The 12,409-nt window shown below is 38.6% G+C and overlaps 1 protein-coding gene across 2 annotated transcripts in view; it reads right to left on the bottom strand.

Moving 5' to 3' along the window:
• TMEM39A (transmembrane protein 39A) overlaps positions 1-12,409 on the bottom strand; it is a 32,074-nt gene that overhangs the window by 9,389 nt on the left and 10,276 nt on the right. For both annotated transcript variants that reach the window (XM_011987192.1, XM_011987190.1), the window contains 2 exons: positions 8,433-8,516; positions 2,762-2,916 (listed from right to left, as the gene is read on the bottom strand). In XM_011987192.1, the coding sequence (XP_011842582.1) occupies positions 2,762-2,916; positions 8,433-8,516 (239 nt within the window). The remainder of the gene's footprint in view (positions 1-2,761; positions 2,917-8,432; positions 8,517-12,409) is intronic.

Here is a 12,409-nt window from a genome sequence, read left to right as displayed (position 1 = left end):
CAAATGTCCCCTTCTTAGTAGGGGACCCTCCTGCCTCCCTACTGTATCACTCATCCCACTCCCACAGGCGACCCTAGTTCTCCTTTCCTGCTTATTTTTCTCCACAGATCTTACCATGTTTATTCGATTTTTAACTCTGGGGCAGTTTTGGTGTTTTCTTTCTGAGTCATTCTAGAAGTACAAATGAATTTTTAAAAGTAAAATTACTTGGTTAAAGAAGTGAATATTTTTGAGACTTTTGATAACTTCTTATAGTATTCCAACTGTTGGTTCCTTAAAATTTTTTTAAATACTTCAAGTCCTCCTTAAGTAATTTCCACATTGTGACCTAGGTATTATAAATTAAATGCTCATTTCATGGACATAAATTCAGATATGAAAAATAGCAAATAAAAAGATATTTAGGGCCAGCCACAATCCCTCAGGCCTATAATCCCAGCACCTTGAGAGGCCAAGGCAAGTGGGTCACCTGAGGTCAGGAGTTCAAGACCAGCCTGGTGAACATGGTGAAACCCTGTCTCTACTAATAATACAAAAATTAGCTGGGTGTGGTGGCGCGTGCCTGTAATCCCAGCTACTCGGAGGCTGAGGCAGGAGAATCACTTGAACCTTGGAGGTGGAGACTGCAGTGAGCCAAGATCACACCACTGCACTCCAGCCTGGGCAACAAGAGCGAAACTCCTTCTCAAAAAAAAAAAAAAAAAAAAGATATTTAGTTATACATTTTATTACAAACTGAACAAATGACACTTATCCATAGTTTTCTACACAGGGAGAACAGATGTTACTTGTAACTAATTAAGAACATTCTTAGCATTAGCTCTGGGATCCACTGTGAATGTGCCCTTGGGAGGACATGAGTGGGTAGGGGTAGAAGTATTAATTCTAATTTTTTTTTGTTTTTGAGACGGAGTCTCACTCTGTCGCCCAGGCTGAAGTGCAGTGGTTCCATCTCGGCTCACTGCAAGCTCCACCTCCCTTTTCACGCCATTCTCCTGCCTCAGCCTCCTGAGTAGCTGGGACTACAGGCGCCTGCCACCACGCCCAGCTAATTTTTAAAAATTTTTTTAGTAGAGACAGGGTTTCATCATGTTAGCTAGGATGGTCTCAATCTCCTTACCTCATGATCAGCCCACCTCAGCCTCCCAAAGTGTTGGGATTACAGGCATGAGCCACCACACCTGGCCTAATTCTAATTTTCATTTATTTATTTATTTTGAGAGAAGGTCTTACTCTGTTGCCCAGACTGGAGTATAGTAGCGAGATTATGGCTCACTGAAGCCTCAACTTCTTGGGCTCAGGCAATTCTCCTGCCTCAGCCTGCCAAGTAGTTAGGACTACAGGCGCATGCCACTACATGCAGCTAATTATTTTATTTTTGGTATAAGCAGGGTCTCCCTATGTTGCTCAATCTGTTCTTGAACTCCTGCGCTCAAGTGATCCTACCGCCTGGGCCTTGCAAAGTGCTGGGATTACAGGTGTGAGCCCCCACACCCAGTCAGAGATAGAAGTATTAGACAAAAAAACTCTCATATGTGCATATTTGTGATGGCTACAGCAGGTCATCATAGCAGGAAGACATTCCAACACCCCAGTGGATGCCTAAAACCATGGACAGTACCAAACCCTACATACACTGTTTTTTCCTATACTATATATACATACATACAATAAAGTTTTAACTTATAAATTAGGTACAGTAAGAGATTTAATAATAAAATAGAACAATTATAACAACATACTGTTTACAATTTCATGGATAGAAGAGTCATTCTTACAGTAAATCTTAGCAACCTCAGCATGATTTTTCATCTTTCCTTATTAAGTCAAGAACTTTCCCTTTTCACTTAAAAGGAAGCACTTTACAGCTTTCCTTTGGCATCCCTAATTGTGAGCATAACTACACTTTGGAGCCATATTAAGTAAAATAAAGGTCACGTGAACACAAGTCCTGTGACACCATGCCAGTCCATCTAATAACCAAGTCCGCTACTAAGCAACTAATTGGCAGGTAGCATGCACAGCACGGACATGGTGGACAAAGAGATGATTCACATCCTGGTGGGACAAAGTGGGATGGCGAGAGATTTCACCATACTACTCAGAACAGCACACTATTTAAAACATAAATAGTGACAAATTATTTAAAACATAAATATATGACAAATTATTTGAAACATAATTTTAAATAATTATTTATTTAATTATTTATTTAAATAAAATTATTATTTAAAATTATTTAAAACATAATTTGTCATATATTTCTGGAAATTTCTATTTAATGTTTCTGGACGTTGGTTGATCTCAGGTAACTAAAACTTCAGAAATCAAAACCATGGATAACGGAGGACTACTTATTGTTATTTTGTTACAGGAACCAGAAGATCAAAGTAGTATGACCAACTAAGAGTAAGACTGGTTTTCGAACCACTGCATTCATCTAAAATTAACTACCGTTTGCCCAAATATAGACAGCAAGAGGGGCCTTTACTTGATGAAGAGAGATAATTAAAATATTCTCCACTGGCAAGACAGCCCTACATTTCAGGTTCCCCAGGAGTAGTCCTGGTTTATGCCTGCTGTCCCAACTGTACTCCAGTTTAGAAAACAAATTGTATGTTCACCATGCCCATGGATTTCCCAATTTTCCAAATGCTTCATTTATATTTGAAGAATTTCATTTTTCACTCTTATAGTATCGTTGACATGACCAAAGTATTTCTTAAGATTTACTAATGAATGGTAAAACTGGAGTACTCACGGGTAGCCAAGGAAAAGGAGATTGAGGACTGAATGGCTTCGAAAGAGATTGACGAGGGTCCAACAAAGTACCCATCCACACAAAGTGAGTAGTACCAAGCGAGCTGATATCAGAACCATGTAGTGAATCATTGATGCTGCACCTGCCTTAGTAGCCTGAAAGTTTGGAAGAACCAAAAGGAACATTTTATAAATGATTTTCTTCAAAAGTAGTGTGATTCAAGTAAGAACTTAATAGGTTCAGTGGAAGCTAAAATGTGTCTTTAAAAAATGAAATAAAAGAAAAACTGCTCCATCCCACCTTATCTTCATAATAATTGAAAATTCAGACTTCTCCAGGCACAGCTGTTTCCTTCTTGCACCCGATAGTGCCATCTACAGACCTCTTTTAAGGTCTTATTATATCATCTAATTTGTTTACATTGAAGCTTCTCAAAGTATGTTCCACGAATCGTTTATTTTGTTCCATCAGAATGACCTGGGCTACTAATTGGACATGTAAACTCCTAACAACTTCCCTCTCCAGGGATAAGGAATAAAGTCAAGCAACCTATATTTTAACAACTTAACCAGTGATTTATTTATGTATTTATTTATTTATTTTTTAATTTTTTTTTTTTTTGTGACGAAGTCTCGCTCTGTTGCCGTCGCCCAGGCTGGAGTGCAGTGGCTCAATCTTGGCTCACTGCAACCTCCGCCTCCCGGGTTTAAGCGATTCTCCTACCTCAGCCTCTTGAGTAGCTGGAATTACAGGCATGCACCACCATGTACAGCTAATTTTTGTATTTTTAGTAGAGACAGGGTTTTACCATGTTGACCAGGATTGGCTTGAACTCCTGACCTTATGATCCATCCACCTCCCAAAGTGCTGGGATTACAGGCGTGAGCGACTGTGCCCAGCCTGATTTTTTATGTACATAAACATGGAGAGCCACTAATTTATCTGTCTTACTTCCCACTAAACTAGAAGGGCCTCAACAGCAGTAATGATATTTTTATTTTTCTTTGAATCCTCACCTCTAATCTGCTTGGTGAATTAATGTTTAATAAATGAGTGAAGTTTCAAAAAATAATCTAATCTTCTCTGACAGATCCCTATATAAATAAGTTTCTTTTTTAACTTTTGCAAACATGGAAATAATGCATAATCACTTCCAATTCTTTTTATCACAGCTATTCAAATATGCTTCTTCAATTGCAAATCTTTAAAACCGACTAACTATAGTAAGTACTTGTCATAACTTACTCTGCAATGCCATTTTCTTTCCAAATTAACTAGGGAGAAGAGAATGAGCAAAATGTAGGGGAAAATGGAGGATCCCCGTAACCTCTAAGAGAGCAGTGTTGGAAACCAGAAAGGAGAAAAAAAATATCTAGAGTCAACAATACATGGTAGGGGATAGGAGCTTTTCAGTTTCCTCCTACATATCCGTTTCTTAGTTTACAGATCATATTATGGAGTACCTATAACATATATGCAATATACTGTACACTGAATACCATATATATAGAGAGAGCATATATATGTAATATATAGTTACTTTAAAATGCAAAAAAGCAGTTAAATAAATGCCATAATGAACGGCTTAAGCCTCAAACTATGGCTCAAGCTGTTCTCAGCCATAGCCTGGCACATAGCTTCACATAACTCCCCTGATACATACCTTCATGCCAATTTACCTCACAAATCAAAGCTTAGTAAAGTTACTTAAGCTATTGGAATTACTCCATTACCTCCTTTTCAAAAGTTCAGGGTTAGAAATAAAAAACACTGCTTCTGCCCAATGTCACCAGAGCACAGAGCTTGGATTTGTTGATTAATTTTGCCTTATTCCAGAGCCCAAGCTGCTAATCCCTGTGCTATATGTGACAGACTCTTTACCGGGTCCTAGAGGCACAGTGGTAACCAAGACAGACAAAACCCCTGTGTTGATGAAGCTGACTAACCAAGAAAAACAAATATTAAACTTATATCTAATCATTTTTGTAATTGTAATGAGTGCTATAGGAAGAGTAGGCTGCTATGGAAAGTAAATAACAGGAGATCCTATTCTAGAGATAGCTTGTGTTAGTAAATGATATTTAAGCTGAGACCTAAAGGATAAGCAAGAGTTCGCTAGGTGAAGGGCAGAAAAATATTCGTAACATTATGTTAATTTTAAAGTACAGGATATGAAACTGTATACAAATAATTCTCAAATATATTAAAATAAATGTAAATATAAAATCTTCCTATGCATACGAAGATCAGGAGAAAATACAGCAAAATGCAGTCTTTGGCCAGGTGAGGTGGCTCACACCTGTAAACCCAGCACTTTGGGAGGCAGAGGCAGGTGGATCACCTGAGGTCAGGAATTTGAGACCAGCTGGGCCAACATGGTGAAACCCGGTCTCTATTAAAAATACAAAAATTATCTGGGCATGGTGGTGGGTGCCTGTAATCTCAGCTACTTGGGAGGCTGAGGCAGGAGAATCACTTGAACCCAGGAAGCAGAGGTTGCAGTGAGTCAAGATCATGCCATTTACAGCCTGGGCAACAAGAGCAAAACTCCGTCTGCCCTCCATCCCGCAAAAAAAGTGGTCTTCAATAATGAGACTGTGAGCAATTTTTAAATGTCCTGCTTTATATTTTAGTGTTTTCCAAATTTTTTTCAATAAAATATACTACTTTCCTATTTAGAAAAACAATTTTTAAAAAGAAAGTTGCTTCAGGTTGGTAAAAGAACAGCTAAATTTATTTCTAATCTTGTGAAGCAAGTACGTAAGTAGAGTTAGCCTGGAGGTGAACAGGCAGAGCTGGCCTGGAGGTGAATAAACAGACTCTACCTACATGGAGAGGTAGTCCTCTCTGAATAGCAGTTCCGTTTATGAATTAATTACCAGCAGCCTCTCCTTTAATATTATTGATCTTTCTCAGGGTAGGGACCCTTTCTGTGATATATGCAAACAAAGGAGGAAAACATATTTTAATGGAAGGAAGGAAAGATGATTTATGATAGGTTTTATCCATCTAATTTAGATATTTTAGGAAGAAAATCACTATACAGCTCTTATTTTAAATTTTTGAATAGGTAATACATTCACATCACTCAAAACACAAAACATGTAACAGTGCTTGTAGTGAAAAGCTTCCCACCTGCTGATCCTGTCTCCTAGCCACCAACTGTGCAACTGTTATTAGTTTGTGTGTCCTTCTGGAAACAATTTATTCATATATAAGCAAATATATTTTGTTCCCTCCTCCTAATTTATTATGTTTTTTTTTGAGATGGAGTCTTGCTCTGTTGCCCAGGCTGGAGTGCAGTGGCACGATCTCGGCTCACTTCAAGCTGCGCTTCCCGGGTTTACGCCATTCTCCTGCCTCGGCCTCTTGAGTAGCTGGGACTACAGGCGCCCGCCACCACACACGGCTAATTTTTTGTATTTTTAGTTTAACCGTGTTAGCCAGGATGGCCTCGATCTCCTGACCTCGTGATCCGCCTGCCTCGGCCTCCCAAAGTGCTGGGATTATGGGGGCATGAGCCACCATGCCTGGCCACTCCTGTCTCATTTTAAACACTGTTCTGCACCTTGCTTTTTTCACTTAACACCCTGGAGGTCAATACATAAACACATCTTTATGTTTTCAATGGCTGTATGCTATTCCATTATGTAGATGTACCAAAATTATTTAAACATTCCCTTCCTGATGAAAATTAAGTTACAGAATTAAAACTTTGATAAAACTATGTTTAAATTTAGCTTAAGTATTCTGTTCCCATTAAAAACTGCAAGCCTTGGCCAGGCGTGGTGGCTCACGCCTGTAATACCAGCACTTTGGGAGGCCAAGGTGGGTGGATCATTTCAGACCAGAAGTTCGAGACCAGCCTGGCCAACATAGTGAAACCCTGTCTCTACTAAAAACACAAAAATTAGCTGGGTATGGTGGTGGGTGCCTGTAATCCCAGCTACTCAGGAGGGAGACTGAGGCAGGAGAACCACCTGAGCCTGAGAAGCAGAGGTTGCATAAGCTGAGATGGCGCCACTGCGCTCCCGCTTCAACCTGGGTGACAGAGCGAGTCTCCATCTCAAAAAAAAAAAAAAAAAACTGCAAGCCTATTCCAAGTAAGGCTATGCAAAAGCTACTATACTACTTTTAGGCCATTCAAGTTATAATCTTTGCAGCAACAAGGTAGAAACCCCAGTTTTGAAGGGTTACACACGAACTGGGCATACTAACTGGACAGGTACAAGCAGCCATTTCCAAGTAACTGAAGGGATGAAACAGAATCATTTACTATTTTAACAAATGAAAACATAAAATTCCATTGAGATCCTCTAAAGAAAGAACACGCTTTCTCAATATACTAAAAAGTGAGTTTCTATTTTCATCCTCTAAATAAAAACTCTGAAAGAAAAGATTATAAACAGACGTTCCTACTGTGAAAAACAAGCAATCCTACTACCCGTGCTTTTTGGTTAACTTCAAATGGTTTTCAGATCTTGACTTAGTATTTCCAATTACTCTGCTTCCAGAAATAGGGCTCCTGAAAATCAGAGCTTACACACACAGACTTTCCACATATGTTTTGGGAAAAACAAGTTGACTCTCAATTATTTGTGATTATAGTAACTATTCATTTAAAATTTCACACTGAATTATAAATTCCAAGATTAAAATCATTAGCCACTTCAGCTAAATTAACATTTTTTGTTTTTGTAATCACAGGGCACGAGATAACAATATTTTAAGAAAGCACATTTCCCTGCCTCATTGGGATTTACAAATATATGAAAAATGAGGCTAGGCGCAGTGGCTCATGCCTATAATCCCAGCACTTTGGGAGGCTGAGGCAGGTGGATCACCTGAGGTCGGAAGTTCGAGACCAGCCTGACCAACATGGAGAAACTCCATCTCCACTAAAAATACAAAATTAGCCAGGCGTGCTGGTGCATGCCTGTAATCCCAGCTACTTGGGAGGCTGAGGCAGGAGAATCGCTTGTACCCAGGAAACAGAGGTTGTGGTGAGCTGAGATTGTGCCACTGCACTCCTGCCTTGGCAATAAGAGCGAAACTCCATCTCAAAAAAAAAGAAAAGAAAAGAAAAATGATACCAATGGCTAGCTCTGTCAACAACTTTTAATTTTAAAAAGATCATTTAATATTCTTATTCTTTGTCATTCTGCTCACTAAACTTAGATTCTAATCTTCAGATTAATCCTATACAAATTCTGATAAGTCACTGCTTTTTAAAAATTCTAAGAAACTCAAATAAATGTTTCTTGCTAACAATCTTCTCAAATGGTATATATAAACAGTATCAAGTGAATGTTATCTGGAACTGAATGTTTTAGGTACAACTGTATGTGTACAGATAATACTTCATATTAATAGTTACCTGACATTCATTCTATTTTTACTGAAACTATTTAAATTTTTTAAATTGTACTGAAAAACTCAGAAACAGAACACAAGCTCCGAACCTACAAATGAATTTTCTAACAGTTTTTGACACTTGAATTTTAAAAAATTACATTGCAGGGAAACCTTTTTTAAAGTACTGGCAGAACTCACATGGGAGTAAAGCAATTTACTGTTTTATTAAATTGGGACTGGTCACATTTTCAACCTGCACCCATTCTAGTAACTAACTCTAGCTACATGTGATAGAATATAGTGAATGAACTGTTACCTCTGAGATGAGAGCCCATACAAGCCTCCTCGCAAGCATCACTGTGATGAATGCTGCCAGATGATAATCAATGAGATGAAAATTCTACAACAGAAATAAATAACTAAATAACTACATCAGAAAGAAATATGATGTGTATTCAGCTGGCACTACTACAAGAATAGAGGTTTATCCCTGAAAAGATCTTCCTTAGATCACCACACCCTTACAGATTATGGGAATATGAGAGATCTTGAACAGACTATGTACCTTCTACTTCTCCTTTCACAACAAATTGCTTTAAGTTTTTAAACACTATTTTAAACTACCTGGAATGTATTCTTCTCCCTTTTCAAAAGTATTACTGTACTAAAAGGTAAAGATTGCAGCTTTGAGTTAACAAGTTATAACCTGCAGAATTATGGCAAGAATAATTTATATAAAATATTATATTTATAATGTCTTAAAGTTAATAGATCAGTTGGGATTCACAGTCTTCAGAAGTTTCTGTTGTTGGTCTCTTATGAAAGCTTACGTTAATCTAATTGGGCGTCTACTAAACTCTCTAGTAGATGGTACATCAATTATACTTATTTAGTGTTTCTCTCTAGTTTGATTTAGAAGTAGGCCTTACATTTGGTCTCTTCTATAAAATAATAGCATTCACCTAGATGCTGTCTACAGTTCCTTCTAGGTCTAGATCTGTATATATAACTGTGGTAATAAGCAAATGAAAAGTCTTTAGCAACAATATCCCAGGAACCACCAAAATCAGGATGTATTTTCATTTTGATGATCAAAAGGTCTATAGGTTTCCACAATTCCTTCCAGAATGAAATGTTAAATTTCTCAATTACTTAATTTAATAAATCTATACATAGCATCCACAATGTGCCAGGTACTCTCCTTCACACTAAAGATACAGCATGGAAGATGACAGCCAAGGTTCCTACTCTCCTGTCTTACTTTCCACTGTGGTGCGAGAGGGAAAGGAAATGGCAGAGGTTACTATTCATTCCTTCTGCATCACCATAAAATTTAACTAGGCACTGACTCCTAGCCAACTAAAGGTTTATTTTCCAGCCTCCCTTGCAAAAACTACTTTTAGCCAAGGGATGAGTGAAAAAGTAATAGGCACAACTTCTAAGCCATACTCTTCTAAAAGGAGCTGTCCCCTTTTCTCTTTTCTTTCTCCTTCCTGCTGGTCAGGTATGATAACTGGAGTTGGAGTAACTACCATGGACCATGGTTTGGAAGAAGTATATTGGGGATAGAAGAGCAACATATACAAAGAGTCGCCATGCTGATGTTATATCATCCACCTAAACTTTTATTAAATAGGGAAATAAGTTTCTATTTTGTTTTAGTCACCCTGTTATGGCAGCTAAACCCATATCTTCAATAAATTTGTTTAGAGAAGCAGGGCAAGTAACGACAATAAACAAGCTCCCAACAAAGGCATTTTAAATAGTTAAAACTGCTTGTAAGAAATAAAACAGGAACAAATAATGACTAAGAAGGAGGTGCAGAGCCCATTTAAATTGGTGGTTAGGGAGGCTATCCCTGAGAGGATGGCATTTAGGCTGAGAGCTGAATGACAAAAAGGCACCCGGCATTTCAAGCTCTGGGGACAAAGGGCCCCAGACAGAAGAAAAAGCAATCACAAAAGCCCTAGGACAGGAAAATATATGCCCAGTGTGTCTAAAAGGCAGCAAGAAGGCTGGAGTAAGATAATTATTATAGTGGGGCAAGATAGTTAAGAAGCTCTTGCTTTTAATTCAAGTGAAAAATGATCACAGACTGAACAGGGTGAGTAGCAATGGAGATGGAATGAAGTGGCCAAATTGAGTATACATTTTAGAGACAGAACAGCCAGAAAACAGAGTGGTTTGCCACTCCTTAGATCATTTCCTTTTCTCCCTCTCTAAGTATTATGGATTCTAACAGTATTTATCCCTCCTATTTTTGGGGCTTCTCCCTGCTCACCCTATTCCTCCAAAATAATGCACGCAGATTCACTCAACCCCTGGCTAATGTCTGGGTCTTATTAATGCATCACCAGTCCATCTAAGACATTTTTAAAAATCAAAACATTGGCCAGGTGCAGTGACTCACGCCTGTAATTCCAGCAATCTGGGAGGCCAAGGCGGGCGGATCATGAGGTCAGGAGATCAAGACCACCCTGGCCAACATGGTGAAACCCTGCCTCTACTAAAAATACAAAAATTAGCTGGGCATGGTGGCGCATGCCTGTAATCGTAGCTACTTGGGAGGCTGAGGCAGGAGAATTGCTGAACCAGGGAGTCGGAGGTTGCAGTGAGCAGAAGTCGTACCACTGCACTCCAGCCTGGTGACAGAGTGAAACTCCGTCTCAAAAAAAAAAAATCAAAATATTTAAGTGCCTAATACATCTTTTTGTTAAGCAAATCATGTTATAACCAAATCAATGAACATGGTAATGTGGTTATGATTAACTCTTTGTAACCCAGAATATTTGATTAATCAGAGCCCTCTATTCCTATTCTGAATAATTTACTACTTCTAGCTTTTATGTTTCTTAGGGTTAAGACTCATTCAGTTAATTGGTTGACAGCTAGAATACTTCACATATTCAGGTGTCCACATTTTCTTTTTGATATTAAGATCTTGGAATGGAAAAATAAAAACCTAATATATAAATCTGACAAATTTATTATGAGTGTCTGACCCAGACACTCATAATAGAAGAAAACTTAAAAGACAGACCAGATATTTGGGACAGAAGTCCTTGCTAGAGCCTCCTGGTCAGGTAAGCACCTTCCAAGCTTCAATACCTTCAGTGATGGGAAATAACTTGATCTCCAGCGTCCATTCTATCTTTGAACAACTCACTGACACAGGCTCCTTTGAGATTCACAGGCTAAACTCATATTTGCTATTTCACATGTTACTCTTGGCTTCACAACCCAATTTTAAGCTTTGTGTTAGCAAAGATTATGTGCATCAGATAAGTGAGCCAATCTACTCTACAACCTCCGTTAAGTGTGCGTTCCTCTATTGCAGAGGCTGGAAAGCTAAAAATGACATTTCCAAACTTTCTTGCACTCAGACTCTAGATATGATTTCGGTTCTGTCAACCACAGGCATCATATAAAACTTGAATTCAGAAGTGAGTGAAGTTAGGGGAAAAGGTAGCAAAAGGCATCCATTTTTGGTGGTAAGGGTCAAAGCAAAGGAAGCATTAATTCTGGAGTCAGCAGCTGTAGCAGCAGGTTCCTGATTATGACAAAAACACTGGCTCCCTCTGTTTCAAGGCAGTATTTGTAGGTAACTTTCTAAAGAGCTATAGTCAGATATGTTAGACTGGGCAAAGAACTCTTTGATGACACTGAAAATTCAACACATGAGAAGTTTCCAGGGGAATGTCAAACCAAATAGAAATTTTACAATGAACTACCCAAGAAGAACTTACGGAATAAATATAGGACTAACACAAGAAGTAAAGCACAGTAGATTGGTCTGGACTTGGGCACTCACTATGCCACTATGTGATTTTTGAACCAGTTTATAGGTCTTACATTCATTTATAAAATGGGAGTCATATAATGGTACCTACTCATTTTTATAAAGAGTAAATGAGATAATACTTGTAAAGAATTTACTAAATATTGGCCAGGCACAGTGGCTCACACCTGTAATCCCAGCACTTTGGGAGGATAAGGCGGGCGGATCACAAGGTCAGGAGATTGAGACCATCCTGGCTAATACTGTGAAAGCCCGTCTCTATTAAAAATACAAAAAAAAAAAAAGGTAGCCGGGCATGAGGGCAGGCGCCTGTAGTCTCAGCTACTCGGGAGGCTGAGGCAGGAGAATGGTATAAACCTGGGAGGCAGAGCTTGCAGTGAGCTGAGACTGCACCACTGCACTCCAACCTGGGCGACAGAGCGCGAGACTCCATCTCAAAAAAAAAAAAAAAAAAAAGAAGAATCTACTAAATATTTTAATGTGTGTTTGTTACT

The sequence above is a fragment of the Mandrillus leucophaeus genome, unplaced genomic scaffold, assembly GCF_000951045.1.
Source record: "Mandrillus leucophaeus isolate KB7577 unplaced genomic scaffold, Mleu.le_1.0 Scaffold302, whole genome shotgun sequence".
NCBI classification, from domain to species: domain Eukaryota; kingdom Metazoa; phylum Chordata; class Mammalia; order Primates; family Cercopithecidae; genus Mandrillus; species Mandrillus leucophaeus.
Note: the sequence above shows the minus strand (reverse complement) of the source record. Positions and strands in the feature narration are given on the sequence as shown.